At 41.2% G+C, this 17,349-nt stretch overlaps 1 protein-coding gene across 1 annotated transcript in view; it reads right to left on the bottom strand.

Annotated features, from left to right (window-relative positions):
• plxnb2a.1 (plexin b2a, tandem duplicate 1) overlaps nucleotides 1-17,349 on the bottom strand; it is a 230,874-nt gene that overhangs the window by 31,322 nt on the left and 182,203 nt on the right. Inside the window, exons 14-20 of the mRNA XM_026148328.1 lie at nucleotides 17,098-17,209; nucleotides 15,945-16,046; nucleotides 15,728-15,826; nucleotides 10,288-10,375; nucleotides 9,920-10,083; nucleotides 6,301-6,449; nucleotides 5,784-5,919 (exon numbers count right to left, since the gene is read on the bottom strand). Coding sequence (XP_026004113.1) covers nucleotides 5,784-5,919; nucleotides 6,301-6,449; nucleotides 9,920-10,083; nucleotides 10,288-10,375; nucleotides 15,728-15,826; nucleotides 15,945-16,046; nucleotides 17,098-17,209 — 850 coding nt within the window. The remainder of the gene's footprint in view (nucleotides 1-5,783; nucleotides 5,920-6,300; nucleotides 6,450-9,919; nucleotides 10,084-10,287; nucleotides 10,376-15,727; nucleotides 15,827-15,944; nucleotides 16,047-17,097; nucleotides 17,210-17,349) is intronic.

Raw genomic sequence — 17,349 nt, 5'->3', positions numbered from 1 at the left:
TCAATGAACCCAAAAAACTCATTAATATCAAAGCTGAATGTTTTTGGAAGTAGTTTTTAGTTTGTATATAGTTTTAGCTATTTTAGGGGGATATCTGTGTGTGCAGGTGACTTACTGTGCATAATTATTAGGCAACTTAACAAAAAACAAATATATACCCATTTCAATCATTTATTTTTACCAGTGAAACCAATATAACATCTCCACATTCACAAATATACATTTCTGACATTCAAAAACAAAACAAAAACAAATCAGCGACCAATATAGCCACCTTTCTTTGCAAGGACACTCAAAAGCCTGCCATCCATGGATTCTGTCAGTGTTTTGATCTGTTCACCATCAACATTGCGTGCAGCAGCAACCACAGCCTCCCAGACACTGTTCAGAGAGGTGTACTGTTTTCCCTCCTTGTAAATCTCACATTTGATGATGGACCACAGGTTCTTAATGGGGTTCAGATCAGGTGAACAAGGAGGCCATGTCATTAGTTTTTCTTCTTTTATACCCTTTCTTGCCAGCCACGCTGTGGAGTACTTGGACGCGTGTGATGGAGCATTGTCCTGCATGGAAATCATGCTTTTCTTGAAGGATGCAGACTTCTTCCTGTACCACTGCTTGAAGAAGGTGTCTTCCAGAAACTGGCAGTAGGACTGGGAGTTGAGCTTGACTCCATCCTCAACCCGAAAAGGCCCCACAAGCTCATCTTTGATGATACCAGCCCAAACCAGTACTCCACCTCCACCTTGCTGGCGTCTGAGTCGGACTGGAGCTCTCTGCCCTTTACCAATCCAGCCACGGGCCCATCCATCTGGCCCATCAAGACTCACTCTCATTTCATCAGTCCATAAAACCTTAGAAAAACCAGTCTTGAGATATTTCTTGGCCCAGTCTTGACGTTTCAGCTTGTGTGTCTTGTTCAGTGGTGGTCGTCTTTCAGCCTTTCTTACCTTGGCCATGTCTCTGAGTATTGCACACCTTGTGCTTTTGGGCACTCCAGTGATGTTGCAGCTCTGAAATATGGCCAAACTGGTGGCAAGTGCCCATGAACTTTTCTCAGTTCATGGGCAGTTATTTTGCGCCTTGGTTTTTCCACACGCTTCTTGCGACCCTGTTGACTATTTTGAATGAAACGCTTGATTCTTCGATGATCACGCTTCAGAAGCTTTGCAATTCTGAGACTGCTGCATCCCTCTGCAAGATATCTCACTATTTTTGACTTTTCTGAGCCTGTCAAGTCCTTCTTTTGACCCATTTTGCAAAAAAGGAAAGGAAGTTGTCTAATAATTATGCACACCTGATATAGGGTGTTGATGTCATTAGACCACACCCCTTCTCATTACAGAGATGCACATCACCTAATATGCTTAATTGGTAGTAGGCTTTCGAGCCTATACAGCTTGGAGTAAGACAACATGCATGAAGAGGATGATGTGGACAAAATACTCATTTGCCTAATAATTCTGCACTCCCTGTATACTTAAAGTACTTAAAACTAATGATTCATTAAGTATTATCACTTTAATGCTGCAACTATACCGTCACTTCCGTCTCACCAAAACAATATTTTCCAGTGACAGAAATCATAAAATCCAAACTAAAGAGTTATGAGGCTGTGGCTATTTTATATAAATAATCTATAATGGTACTAACATAAAGGAAGAGAGAGTCTCCTTTACAGGTTGACTCCTTTGAGTATGTCTCCATGCCTCTGGGAGAATTTCAGAAGGACCGATGTTTGTATTTAACTCTTAAATCAAGTTTTCAAACTGCAAACACTTTTTTAAAGCTTCTGGAGAGTAAAATAACAATAATAATATTTATGATGATAAAAACAAAAGCTCCCAGATCTGTCAAACCGAGCAGCAGAGAGAGAGAAGAATAAAAATGAGAAGTGAAGAGAAAACTTTAACCGTGTAGACTTCATTATGTTCCAGCTGCTGTCCTGCAGGTACAAACGCTTTGATCTCGAACTCACACAGATCGTAAATTTTATGCAGCTCAATAACTCGACCCTGTGGTATTTAGGCAGCAGAACAACTAAGAACAACAACTAAAAGAAAGAAAATAAAAATCCGTGTCATGGCCGAGCTTCACTGTCAGGCACGTTTTCTACTTCTGTGCTGTGCGGGTCAGCTGGAGGGGTTTCTGTTATACTGGAAGGTTCTGTACAGTCCTGACAGGACAACCAAACCAAGAGCAAATATTATGCCTGGTTTACACCCCAGCACAAAGAGCCTTCAAAATGATCAAGTTAAGTCGTCTTTCTTTAGATGCAAGAAGAATCTTATATAAATAAAAAAGTATAAAAATGAATCCAAAGCAAAGAAGAACTATGATATCATTTAAATGAGCGTAGCACATGTGCAGCTGCTGAGACGCACTTAAGCATTCGGCTCGTTGCTGTTGCAGATTTGTTCTCGTTGTTCTGGCAGACAGCGCTGCAAGCACAAAAATAGATATCCCCAACGACAGGCAAACTCATAACAACTCTGCCTGGTTGGAAGTTGAACACACAGAGAAAACAGCAGTGCAGGAGGCAGCAGCAACTGAAGTGTATTCGGTGGGAGAGACAAAGGGAATGCAGACAGTTCTTCACGTTAAAAGGAAACAAACTCCAACCCAGAGACACTCACTAGGGGAGTTGCAGCAGATGGAAATCTGAACAAATCGATGTGGAATTCAAATGAGGCAGCATCAGGCTCATTCACATCAAAGGTCAGCATTTGTCAGCTGCAGTAATTAGTCATTTGTACATCAATTATAACCCAGACGAGCTTATTAGTCTGTCCTCGTGACACACAGAAACTTTAAAGCTTAGGCTGAACAGCTCCAACCATTCAGGAACATTTAACTGTCTTTATAGTCATCTGAAGGCGTTTACTCTAATGTAACTGAGGAGTAAAGGAAGAAAGCCTGTTTGTAATTTTTTTAAAAAAGCACAGGTTTCTGAATCCTCCGTGATGGTTCTGTCACTTTACACCACAATGAAAGCTGAACATGAAAACTCCAAATGGACACTGGAAAGCACCTGGTGCCAAAAAAACAAAAAACAAAATAAAAACAAAACTCAGACTCGGACACAAAGACTGAATTGTCTTGCTTAAAAACCACCGGGGACAGAAGTATTTGCCCCCCAATGAAAATGACTGCTTTTTTTTTTTTTTTTTAAAAGCGCTTCACGAGTGCCTCCAGATTTAAAGGCCTTCCAGTATGAACCTTGGTCTTCTGTTTACCACACAGATCTTTAACGGGATTCAAGTCGCAGCTTTATGCAGGCCGGCGAGTAATGTTACTCCTTCACCAGGAGTGATGCATGTTTTGGGTCCCAGTTTAGCTGCTGACAGCTTGAGGTTTTCTTTAACCTCCTAGGACCTGGCGTCCACATATGTGGACGTCACATTTTGGGTTATTTAGACCAAAATACTGAATTTTGCTCTACAAGGGCCTGATATCCACTTACATTATACTGCTACTGTTCTATCAAAACTTTAAACGAATATCCTCATATGTGGTTCTCATTTTTCACAGCACAATACTCCCACCACCGTGTTTCACTGTAGAAACGCTGATCTTTAGGTTGTAGCCTTCTTTCTCAGCACCATCGCTGTGATCAAAGAGCTCCAGTTTAGTCTAGTTTAGCTTCCAGTGTGAATAATTGTCACTTTCAGTCTGGATTAAGAACATCTTCTTCTGCAGTATTATTCTTGGTCTGCGACCTCACAGTCCATTTCTGTAGAGAGTTTGAGTTTTTACTTTTTTATACTACAATTCCTGACTTGGCTAAGTCATTAATGGGTGTCAGTCAGGTGGCAGTTGTGTTGGGGTCTTTGGACACATGTCTTACTAGAGTCTTTGTAATCTTTAATTTCCTTCCTCTGCCAGGCTGGTTTTGTACTGTGTGGCTTTTTGACATTCTTGATCATACTTTTCACTCCAATTCCTGACACCTGTGAACTTCAACAATTCATTTCCTTTTGTTTTTGGTATGGTATATTCTCAAGTGACAGTTCAAACCTTTAGTTAAGTTTTTATAGTATTATTTATTTATTTATTTTTTATTTTCTAAAGAACATTTTATTGTCATCTCTATATTTTTAAAAGGTGAGTAGATAGTATTAAGTACTGTATAAAGTATGTTTTCTTTCTCTTCATCTTGGTGAATCATTGGCCAGTGGATATCTTGTGGGCATTATGAAAGCTCTGCCTGTAGTTTGGACTTTCTGTTCATGAGCAGCAAAGAAAGTTAAAACAGCTTTACCCATGCAGGATTGACTGAGAGGCAGCACCAGTGCCGACTAATCTATAAATCCGGATTATTCTGAACTGTGAATCATGCAAAGCTACCCTAGAGTGCAGGTATATAAATACAGCGACAGTTTAAAGCTGTGGAAGTATTCTTTGTTTTCATGATTCAGCAACACGTATTGCTGCAGTTTTTGTGTTTTTTTCTGAGGGCAACTGCACATGTGTGTTTTTTGTGATTTGTGACTTTTCATTAATCGACCTACCTGTTCAAAAAATGTCTGTAAAATACTCAAAATGCTCCTTGTAATCATAATGTTATCCAATTTCACCTCTAACACGCCGAAATTCATCACATTTGAGAAGCTAAAAGGAGTGAAAACATTTGGATTTTGAATATTTTTGAAACACGATGTGTTCTTGTTCATGAAAAGCCCAACATCGTGGTCAGCATGTTTATTAGTTTCATTTTTCTGCGTAGACACTGAGACAAATCAGCAATGTAGTAATCTGAAGTTTCAACCCTGAGCTGAGTCGCAGCATTTAAAGGCAGTGACGCACTGCTGATGAACTAAATTAGTCATTTTGGTCTCAGCAGTTTGCTTTAATTAGCTTTTTGTCAGTTCAATAGAAACAAACAAGAAATATGAATGTGAACAGCGATATTCAAATTAAGCAACTGAGCCGAGTTCAAGAAACAAAACAGAACAGCAGGTGAAGCACATTTATTTTGATCATGTTTGTTTCTCCTCTTGTGCTATGCGAGGGTGGGGGGGATGACTGGAAACTGAATGGACTTTGGTGCGGCGGTGGTGAATTTGTATGCGAGGAGTATTTTCACGCACTGTCGCTTCTTTAGGGAGACCGTTTCCTTGCATCGCACCAGAGAAGAGCCGCATGCTTTTACTTTGTTAGAAACCTTTTAATGTTTCTGGGATTTGATCTCTGGGGTTTGAAGCACTTGTGTCAAACAATGTTCGGTGTTGCCTCAGAGACTTTGAGAAGGTTTGCATGCAGTGTCTGCAGGTTTAACTACACCAGACTGAACAGTTTTTTAAAGCTTCCTGAAGTTGAACTAAGATGCTTTAAGACAGAAGATCAGGAGACATTTCTACAGCATTTCTAATAGCAAACTAGTGTACAGATAAGACACATGTTAGCTGTTAACATATGTGGGGTCTGATGCTCATTATGCTATGAAGCCTGAGCTGTATGTAAAGGAGCCTCTGGTGTTTTCAGGGGGATTTATCAGTTTATTACTGATCTTCGTTAATCATCACTGTCTTAAATTACAAGTTGAATCAAAAAGCCTGAAACAAGCTACAGAAACATCTTTCGCTTTAGTCTGCTGGTGTGTGAATAACACAAGCAAGGTCAGGCGTCTATCTACTGACTTATTTCTTTTTATCCATACCCACGATTACCCATAATTACCTTACTAGTAGACAAACCCCACACTCTTATTTTGAAAGTGCTGATGAGCACCTGCTACTTTCATGCGTTTCCTGACCGTGTGTTAGAGGAAGGTCTTGACGTACCCTGTAGGTAAAATAGACCTGAGATGTCCCCGATCGTTCTCCTTCAACTGTTATCTCCACTGGTCCGCTGTTGGTCCTTTCAAACGGGAGGTCCTGCGGTGGGTTTCGCTTCGCCGGGCCAATCTCACACACCACGCTGCCGACAGAAAACAACAGAGGCCGCGGTTCAGAAAACAGATGGAGGCCCAGAATTCAAATAACTCAGTGCCCCCTCTTGAATCAACCCCTTAATTGTACATTACATATGGAGATTACTTGCAAGTATGTAAGCAATCAAGTTTTGGGTCAGGCTAATAGATCAAAGCCTTCACCTGCGGGGCAGTGCCTGGTACAATCAACCAAAAAAAACAAAATGACGTGCAGAAACACTAAGCTTTTATAGATTTTTATCTTTAGCTAATAATTCATGTCAGCACACTGCTACAGGTGCATGTGAAAGAGCTTCAGCTTAATGTGTAAAAGCAACAGGTGAGCTTCTATCTGCATGTTAACGAGGCCGTCGCTCCTGTTAGAGTACCTGGTTGAGACAGAGTATCTGTCCTCCTGGTGAATGCAGTCCACTCCAGCCACTGTGATCTTTTTGATGTCATCCTTCTTTATTCCCATGTTGGAGCCTTTGATGGTCACTGAGATCCGGCCATTCAGAGGGCCGTACCGAGGGCTGATCTGGAGAAGGAAAGAAAAGACTGTTTGATATCACAGATCATAGCAGGAGAGCTGAAATTCCAAAACCTGCAATAATACCAAAGTTACTTTTTCTGTCAATCAGTCACACAAGCTGTGGGCAGAAACAGGTTTGAAAGGTCCTTACAGAATACTGCACAACAATCAAATATTAACAATTTTGGCTTCCTACAATTAAGCAAACGCTACCGAGTGATAATGAAGATGTAAAGCATTCCCCAAATCACAGAATGATGGGACGCCTGCATGCGCCACTCACAGCTCACCAGTTTCTGCTTGGCCAAAGTGTCCAACAAATGAAGGCTTCAGGGATGCTTCAGGTGAAGCTGAATGCTAATTAGAGTGTAGCACAGTGTAAAGGTGAAAACAGCGCCGTGCTGCTTTTATTTTAATGATAAGTGACCTACCGACCAATGAATACGTCCATTTTCTAAAACAAATATTCCATTAATTGCACTTTGTAATATTTAAAAACAATATTTTTTTCAAATATTTCAGATTTAATAAAGAAAATATTTTTATAATTCTGTGCTTTTTGGGGTTTTTCTCTCTGTACTACGACTTTATGAATTAAAGGGAAAAATCTGAAAATGGGAAAAAATCTAAAGAAAGATAAAAAAACAAATTGTAAATATTTCTGCTTCCAATGTTATGACATTAATGTATAAATATTCATAAAGATGTTGAAGTACAGCCTGTGAAAACACATCTTCTGAAGCAAAGGCTCGGCATATCTGCTTCAATTTGGGCCATCTCATCTTCAATTTGACGTGACTGCACGACGTATAAGATCAAATTCATCTTGTATATATTCACCTCCCTGTCGTCCTCAGCAAAGTCTGCTGTGGAAATAACTAACTTCTTCTGGCATAATCAGCCGCAGCCCAGAGGAAATCAAGACGGGGCCTGAAACAAATGACTGATGTTCCAGAGAAAATAGGAAACATACTGAAGCAGTTCAGCCAAGGAGGAGAGAAACAGCGAATACAATATGGGAAGGAAAAAAATTAGCTCAGTGACAAAAAGAGAAGAGATGAATTTGTGGAAAGATGTGGATTTCTAAGACCGTCCACACAGATGTAGGTGAGGGTTCGTGGATTCTTTGCTTTGTTTAATTTGATGTACAACTAAAAGAAAAAAATCCTGAAGAACAAAATTGATACTGAACAAAATGAACAAAAAAAACCAAACAAAATTCAGTTTAATAAATTAGGACGGGGGTGTCCAACTCCAGGCCTAAAGGGTCCTTGATCCAACACTGCTCATTTAAATGACTAAATTACCTCTTCAACGTGTCTTGAAGTTCTCCAGAGGCCTGGCAATGAACTAATCATTTGATTCAGGGGTGTTGACCCAGGTTGATATCTAAAACCTGCAGGACACCGGCCCTTGAGGCTTCAGGTTAGACACCTGTGGTTTAGGAAGATGATCGACTGCCATCTCAGACAGATTGGTGAAAGGTTGCAAAGAATTGCTGTCTAATTTCTAAACCACGCATATTGGTTGCAATGTGCTGGCAATCAACCCTTTGCAAAAAGGGAGTCGACTCAGCTGGATGCCAACTAGGTATTGGTTATTCCTCCTAAGTAAAAGCAATCCTACCAAACGCCTATTTTCCAGTTAAACTGGTACTTAATGTAAGTAGTAGCAGAATTTCTATGTATGTAGCTGCAAACAGATTTGAAGTTTTGGCCAATTTATCACAGTTAATGGATGTATTAACCCAAACAGACTGCATGTGATTGCCAGATTGGCCCCATTCAACGGCAAACTGAGAGCAGACCGACTGTCTGATTGCTGTTTTATCGCCATCTTGATGTGGCAAAGCTGCTTTGAGCTGAATCTGAGTGGCCGCAGATTCGATCCCCATCTTTGAAGTAACTATTTCAAAGGCAACGAGGTGGCAACTTCATAATTCTGGTTGTGCTGCTTTAGTGTGACTGTAATGCATCTCACCCATTTAAACTGCAGTAAAGATAAAAATGTGTATTATTAATAGTGTGGCTAACTTGAATGACCTCAATTAATTCAAGTGATTGGAGTCGACATAATGATCGTGGAGTGAAGTTAAATGCTGCCAATTAATTAATCTTTACTTCCAGCTTTAGTGTCTTATTTAATACTAATTAGCAGGTGTTTGCTTCTTTGTGTTGCACAAATATAGTCTGTGGATCCAGCTTGCTAACTAGGCAAGCCAGGGTTAGCTGATAACGTAACACTCCGTTTCTTTAAAGATGATGGCCATCAGGTTAAAAGTGAGAAACTTTTAGGCTTTGCACCAAAAACTTGGATGCTAACCAAGTAAGAGCACTTACAAAAATATGTTGGTGAGCAAATCAGGTTGTGCAAAGTGACAAAAATCAAACAGATCCATGTAAAATCATTCTTGTCCTCTGTCATCCATAAGATTGCTTTCTATGTATGTTTTTTTTTCTGCAGCCGCAGCACATTTCAGAGCTGGTTGCAGTTTTCCCACTGCACTCTTTTCTACAAAGGACAACTTCACATGAACAACGGTGTGATTTATGTCAGTAGGTTTTCTCGTCTTCTGTTACGATGAGAAGGGAAAATGCAATACTGGCTCTATTAAAGGTGCTACTCACAGATCTTCTCCTGGATTTCTGCTTCTGTTAAATGACACAGCCACATCACAGCTCTGCGGTTTAATCTCTGAAATGCTGTGAGGTCACTCTCTGGTTCAGTGCAGATTATAAATGGAACATGCTGCAGTTTTTGTTCAAGTCTTTGTGGTTGTTATATTTGTGTGAAACTGAAGAATAAGACATTCTTGGTGCAGATCTTTTACTTAGTCCCAGGAATTCTCACCCAAAACTGGGATATCTGAACATGATAAAGCTCTCTTATTAGAACTTTTTACCTGTGATTTTGCTGAATGATGATGAGTTGGGTTTTCCTTTTTTTACATATGAACAGGACGTCAATGTGAGGAAGATCTGTTTGAGAATCATGTTTCAGGTTTTTGTGTGGACGACACGATTGCTGAGTTGGGGGAGAGCTGGTGCCCAAAGCAAAGGAGTTTAGCGAGAAGTGGACCAGAAGAGGGAAATTGCGGATACCAATGGCAGAAACTAGCTTCATCTGTTGGGTGTCTGGACTTTTAGAGCGCTCAGATATCTGGAGGAGCCTCAGAGTATGGTTGCAGGCTTTTCACATAAAAAGAAGCTGGGTGAGGTGAAAACATCTGAAGTAAATGATCCTGTTTATCCTGCTGCAACCTGCTTCCAAATAGGATAAACAAAAGTAAATGGATGGAAGGATAGATGAATCTCACTGCCATAGTCTTACAGAGGGTAAAAGTTACCGCACATACATTTCACTCATTCAAACCCGTCAGGCTCCCAAACATAGAACCAATCCTGTCCATAAAGAAGTTCCAACAGTGTTTCCTACCGACATGTCAGAGGTCATGGCTTTGTGTTTTTATGACTCACATCAGTGATTTCTGGGTTGGGGCACTGCGCTGGCTGCGGTGAACGGCAGAGTTCCCGGTAAACGCAGCTGTGTGAGGCGGCGCACCAAACACACTGGTACTTGGAGTCGGCATGTTTACACAGGCTGCAGTCCTCTCTTCCCACTGAGCAGCTATACAGTACGACTGTTGGGGAGACAGCGGCAAGAAGAGGAGAGGAAGATGAAGAAGAAGATTGAGAAGAGAGGGTGAGGCTAATTATCATAATGCAGCTGGAAGTGAATTTGAAATGAGCGAAGGTGACACTAAAAACAGCGTGATAACTGCACTTTCACACTTTATCCTGATTTATGTGCGATTGTGAAGTGTCTGTGTTGGTGAAATACCAACCTGTCAGGGTGCTGTCAATCTTCCTCTCAGTGTCTCTGTCCTTGATGTGGAAGGATACGTTCACCTCCTGCTGCTCGTCGTATTCAAACTGCACACACAGACACACGGCCATGTTTCCATCACTTCAGAGGACATTTCATTAACTAAAAAATATGTTTCTGGAGACCAAAACCACTGCCCATCTTATCCAAACCGTAATCATAGTTTTAACTAAAAAAAAATTAATGACTTATATTAAGAGAATCTAAAGTCCCAGTGGTGTTGTGGTGGTTGTGTCTTGGAAGGACATACACTGCAGCTTTAACCTAATACAACTACCTCATGGACTGAGTATATAAAGGATGGACTTGGATACCACGGCGACGTTCTACATTTGGTTTGTGGAGAGTTTCGAAGCCAATTTGGTTGTTACCCTCTTTGATTTTGAACCTGGCTCATACATTCGCAGCTTGTCAATTACAAGCTAGCCAAACCCTAAAATATACAGTACAGTGCTGTGCAGAAGTCCTGAGCCTCCCTTCATTTCTTTACATGTTGCTAGAAAAATGGGACACGGGTGGAGCGATTTATTGAAACATGCAAATAAAACAGAGTTTACACAATTCTAACAAGTTTAATAGTCAATATTTGGTGTGACCACTTTTATTCTGCAGCACAGTCTGAACTCTGTCAGGCGGCTTTCTGCAATTTGTTTTTAAATAGTCTTCAGGAATAGTTCAACAGGCTTCCTGAAGGACATTCAAAGCTCTTCTTTGGTTGTTTCTGCGCGCGCGCACACACACACACACACACACACACACACACACACACACACACACACACACACACACAATAATATTGAGGCCAAGCCATGACTCATAGTGTTCCACTGTGTGTTAGCTGCCCAGGTAAGCTTTCTCTGCATCAGCAGTGTGTTTGGGATCATCGGTATGTTGCAAAACGAAGCTGTTACCACTCAGATGTTTTCCAGATGGTGGATTAAAATCTGATGGTGCTTTTCTGTGTTCATAACACCATCAATTTTGACAAGATCCCCAACACCACTGGCTAAAATAAAGCCCCAAACCACAACAGAGCCTCCACTGTGTTTTACTGAAGAAGCTCACTGTTGTACCTCTCTCCTGACCCTCTAACAAAAAATATAAAATTTCTGTTGATTATTTTTTGTGTGATCTGGCATACCTCAGCCTTTTCTCCTTGTTTCACATCTACAACCGCTCTTCCACTGAGACCATTCTGATGAGGCTTCAATGAACAACATATGGATCATCTGAAGGTCCAGATGTTTCTCTCAGGCCCTGTCAGGACTGCGTGATTTTTTCTCACCAGTTTCTAAAGAACATGTCTTTCAGATACGATTCATCTGATGTAGAAAGCTTCTGCTTCACCAGTTCTTTGGGAAGTTGGTGCAGAAATATAAATATGTATCTAATAAACTGTTATCTTTGGCATTTTTCATAAATTCAACTAAAGAAATAGGAAGAAATGATTGTTACTAGCAGCAGGTACAATTACTGGACTAAAAATGAGTGAAAAAGCAGCCAGCACCCTTCAAAAGGCCTGGAAAACTAATGCTCGAGACAACTTCAAGAATCAAGAAAAACTGGCTCCTTGAAATAACAATATAAAGAAATGACGGGTGCCTAAGACTTCTGCACAGCACTGTGCCCTGTTTCCTGTTTTATTCAAAATATATGGATAATAATTTATGAAATAAACACAATGACACATGATGTTTATTGGGGTCCAAGATATTCAGTTCTTTTCTCTCACACTGCCGTACAACCAAAGAGCAGAGCAGTCGCCTCCTGCTGGCTGTTAGAAAGAATGCAGGCTCAAGATACTGGTCCAGTTGTTTCATTTTTCAGGCCTGGCAGCTACATCCATCTCTGATATAGTCTGATTCCACATCTGCTTTAATAACATAGGAAACACAGCACTAACAGACAAGCGTCTGATTTAAGAGACATTTTAAAGACATTTTGCTGACATTTAAAATGAAAAACTCACGTACAAAGGAACACTTTTGTATTGCACAGTAAGTGCTTTCTTCACCACTTATCAAAATTCCCCACTGACATTATGCAAAAAGCAGTGTGACACTGTTATCCAATGTTATGTCCATTGCATCATCTCCTGGAGCTTCCACTTCCTCTACCATGCAGAACACTTTAGTACTGCTTTACAGAAGGCGGCGAAGTTTTATATTTACGTGACGCCTACAAGTCCTTAAATGACAAACTATCAGGCAATTGTTCCCAGAGTTTGTCCTCAATGCGGTTTGATCAGGTTACTTATAACACCAGGAAGACGGTGCTGCCTACATGTTAAACTCAGGGAACAGAGATTAAATGAAAGACTACAGCATGAGTGACTGGAGCCCGACACACACACACACACACACACACACACACACACACACACACACACACACACACACACACACACACACACACACACACACACACACACCACTGTAGCCATAAATCAAGACAAGTTTTCTTCAGGATATGTGGAAAAAAAAAAGTGGGGGAAAAACTAAAAGAAGAGGAAAAAAAAAAGTATCATGTAGAGACAAATACCAGAGATAATGAGAGGAAAACCTGCAGTGACACACACAAACATGAAAGCACACCCCCACACAGACACACACACTCTTTAACTGCATATTGGCAGACTTGGACTCAGCGTGAGGCAAGGATCAATGGAGGCAGAAAAGAGGAAAAACTGGGGGGTGTACGAGAGGGATGCGAGCAAAACGTCACTGAAACAAACACACACGCACACACCTGCGGTTCAGTGAATCAGGGAAAATAATTATCCATCTCTATAGTCCATAAGGGGGCGCCATTGCACACATCCGTTTGACAGCACAATCAGTGTGTGCTCAACAAAACTGAAAACAGCTGACGAAACACATAAAACTAAACACAAGCACAAGATTTCAGAAGCAATGAACTTAGAGCTGCGCTCGAAACACTTTCTGACTCCCAATCATGTTCATTTACTCACAAATTAACTGCTAACGATGCACTAATTGTCTAATTATCATTAATGATGCACTCCCTGATTTTTCTATAGCTTTCGGCAGCGACGGCGAGCTTGAAAACATAAACAGAAAGCCGAGAAGCGGAGAGAGATTTCATTCTTTCTGGAGGCTGCTAATGGACGCAGCACAAGAATCAGAGTGGGGTTTTTTTTTAAGTGGGTTTTAATTTGTGTACGTTAGTAAAGACACAGAAAAAGCAGCATTACTGTTCACATTCAGAGACTGCGTTCTGTTTTTATCTTGTCAGCTGATTCTTTCCTGTTCAACACTCCTTTTTAGCTTTTATTCCTGTGCCCTTTTTAAAGGCTTTCAGTGGTTTCATAGTAGAGACTTTACTAAGTATTTGGATTATTTACAGCACTGTGCAAAAGTCTTAACCTACGCCCTTCGATTTGTAAGAAGTCAGACCTTTCTTGGAATGTTCTGAAGTGGTCCAATAGTTCCCCATGCTTTCTAAGGGTCATTTAGACATTGGCTGCTTTTTTACTCATTATTAATCCGGTCCTTGTACTTGACCATTTTCAGAGGAATATTTTGGTTTGTTAAGCCTCTTTGCAGTGACCTGTCAATCACTCAAGCATTAAAAATTTACCCAACTCATGCAGCCTGTCTAAACTATTAGGCGAAAATTTCTGAGGAGAGTGGACAAGTGGAGGACAGTGGCAGGCCTAAAAAACTAGCAGATCTGAAGAATCCAGCACAGCCTGACAGAGGTCCTGTCAAATGTCTGCACCCAGGATTATTTCCAGTTCTACATTTTTATTCAGGGACTCTACCTGTGTGAATTTATGTGATTCATATTTCTAAAAAATGCACCTTGTTGCCGACCTTCTGTCTTTTTCTAGTCACATTTCTTCAGGAAATGATGCTGAGTGTTGCTGCCGTAATGTTTTGTGCTGTAAATGTTATAAATACAGACAAGCGGGTGGAAAATATCACTATGTCAACTAAGGTTAAAAACAGAACAGAGCTTTGCAGTCACGAGGGTGAAATGACATGGCTGCATTAAGAAATGCTGTTCACCCTGCTCTCCGCTCAACATGTTCTCTTGATCCACTTTAACTCTTCCTTTATTAAAGCTTTCCGCATCTCTGAAGTCAAATTTAATTAAAGATAATCCTGAAAGATGGAAATACAGCACGCCAAAACGAGGACAGCGTCAGTGCAACCCGAGTTACACTGCAACATTCACTCCACTCCAAAAGTAGCACTGCTGTATGATTAACTAATCTTAGCATATCTGCATGTTAGCAGTGATGATCTCTGTTCAGTCATGCTGACCTCCTGATGGAGCGTTCCTTTGAATCGTGGGATGCCATCTTCTCCTTTTCTTTCAGGGAGGATCCTTCAGTGTATCCTGTGCTAAAGGAGGTAAATAAAGGAAGCCCTGAGGCACCTGTCCTTTGTGTTCAGAGAATCAAACCAGCTCGTATTACGGCTTAAGCACAGATCAGTGTCTGTGCATGTTCATCCAAGTCTTCTTTCAGATGTTTCACTTTCCACCCAAGAGCAGTCTTCATGAGTAAAAGAGGCCATCTACGTCGACGTGGACCGACCATCAGAGAACCGTAATGGCCTATTACACCAACTATCAGCCACCTTGACACCCCTTGAGATTCAGATGCTCAGACTCAAATGAGGACAGGGTGGGTCAATGAGTCTCAGGACCTCCTCTGAGGTGACAGCCTGACTGGGGTTCAACATCTGGTAACCTTTTAGAACTGAAGAAGTCTTCGGGATAAGAGGTGACATGTCACAAACCTTCAATTTGCCTCCAACTGGTAGTTTCAGTGATTAAGAAACCCTGATGAAAACTCTGACGAACTATAACGTCACATTTACTCTAATTAGATGACTTTGTGTGCTTACATTCACAGCTGTGTGTCTGAGATGACCACATTGGATGGAGCGGTCTGAAGTCTGTGATTGGATCACAGAGATTACTTGCACATACACTGACCTCATTATGACCCCCAACCTGTCACGATGACTGCCATTCCCTGAGCCTGGTTCTACTGGAGGCATCCTCCTGTTAAAAGGGAGTTTCTCCTTCCCTCTATCACCAAGTGCTTGCGCTCAGGGGGTCGTCCGGTTGTTGGGGATTTCTCATTATTATTATTATATGTGCTAAGATATGCTAAGGGTCTTCATCTTACAATACAAAGCACTCAGAGGAGATGAGTGCTGTAATATGGCACTATTTAAATAAAACTGAATTGAACTGAACTGAAAACCTTGGTCTTGTTTAACATGAACATGAGTTAACAGGTCTGCTTTAAGTATGAAAATCTGCACTGAAACCAGAATATTTGTCTTTTTTGAGCTCAAAGTATTTAATCTTTATCACAAATTTTAACAAGGTTGTCCCCTCTTCCTCCTCGTTATACTGACCTTATATCCTCTGAATCTGAACTTTGATGTCTCCTCCTCCTTTGCCACCTCCTGCTCGCTGTGCTTCATCAGCTCAGTCCCGATCAAAAATGTCCGGTCCTGGAGAGACACACACACACACACACACACAACTGAGAGAAATGATCACACAGATGATGTTGACGACAATATTTGGATGTTTATGAAGCAGTAAGTCAGCAGCTCTGACTGATCTCACCATGTAGCTGTCCAGGTTTCTTCCCTGGAAGCTGATGGGGATCTGGTAGCCCACAGGGATCAACGCCGGCTCCGGAGACTCAAACTGAGGACAATTGTCGGACTACATCACAGAAAGAGAAGCAGGAGCAGAAATATTAAGCTCAACAGCTAACAGCACAGTTCACACCTTCAAATACAATGTAAGTACTCATGGGGAAACAAAACACTTCAGGCAATGCTGTGAATTATCCATCCTCGAATCAAATCATCATAGCTCACTGTGAAACACTTCAGACACTTAACAACTCATCAATATAAACAGAGAAACATTCAATTTCCTTGTTAATATTTGATGTTAATGATGAGCTTCGGCCACTCCATACTCTTTCGTCCCCATTACTAGGTAGACTTCATATGCAAGTTAGAGCAAATATCCTATCAGCTAATTATAGTGGTAAAACTGAGTACACCTGCTGGGATTTTCCCACACAACCACCTCTGGAGTTTACAGAGAATGATCCAAAAAAGAGAAATTATCCAGTGAGCGGCTTTTCCTCTTTAAGAGGAAAAGTCCATGTTGAGGAGAATGGCCAGACTGCCTCGTGCTGATAGGAAAGGCAAAAGTGCTCAACTGACCACTTGTTACAACCAAGGTATGCAGAAGAGCATCTCTGAATGCACAACACATTGAACCATGAAGATGATGGCCTGCAGCTGCAGAAGACCACACTGCTTTCCAATCTGTTAGCTAAGAACAAGAAACTGAGGCTACAGTTTGCACATGCTCACCAAAATTGTACAACAGAAGTCTGGGAAAACGTTGCCTGGTCTTATCGATCTCAATTCAGACAGCAGGGTAACACGAGCTGCTCCATCCTGGCTTCTATTAACTGTTCAGGCTGCAGGTGGTGTGATAGTATTTGCTTGGTACACTTTGGGCCCCTTTATTACCAACTAAGCATCATCTAAACACCACAACCTACCCTGTCTGTCCCTTCAGATGGACGGACATGTGCACGCCATCTACTAAAGGCTGCTTCTATGTACCATGTCACAAAACTCAGATCACCTCAAACTCTCTCTGAGGAGTGTTTCTAGCTCCTTGATGAATCTGTGCTTGAAGAATTAAAGCAGTTCTAAAAGGCAAAAGCTGCAGATTATTATTTTATTACCTGTTGGGGTTTGATTATGTAATCTCCATTCACATTATGGTCGTCGTCACTGCAGCTGTGAGTCTGAGCGTCCCACTGACAGCCCCACTTACTGGTCACACACGCTATACACCTGAAAACAACGAGAAGTGCGTGCCATCACACGTCTGCTTTAAGTATGTAAAGCGGACGTGTGATACACACATATATACGTGCGTGTATACTTTTTCGGTATACACGCACGTATATATGAGGGAGGGGAGGTTACATTAT

Source organism: Astatotilapia calliptera, chromosome 17, assembly GCF_900246225.1.
Source record: "Astatotilapia calliptera chromosome 17, fAstCal1.2, whole genome shotgun sequence".
Taxonomy (NCBI): Eukaryota; Metazoa; Chordata; class Actinopteri; order Cichliformes; family Cichlidae; genus Astatotilapia; species Astatotilapia calliptera.
This window is presented reverse-complemented; position numbering and strand designations above follow the sequence as displayed.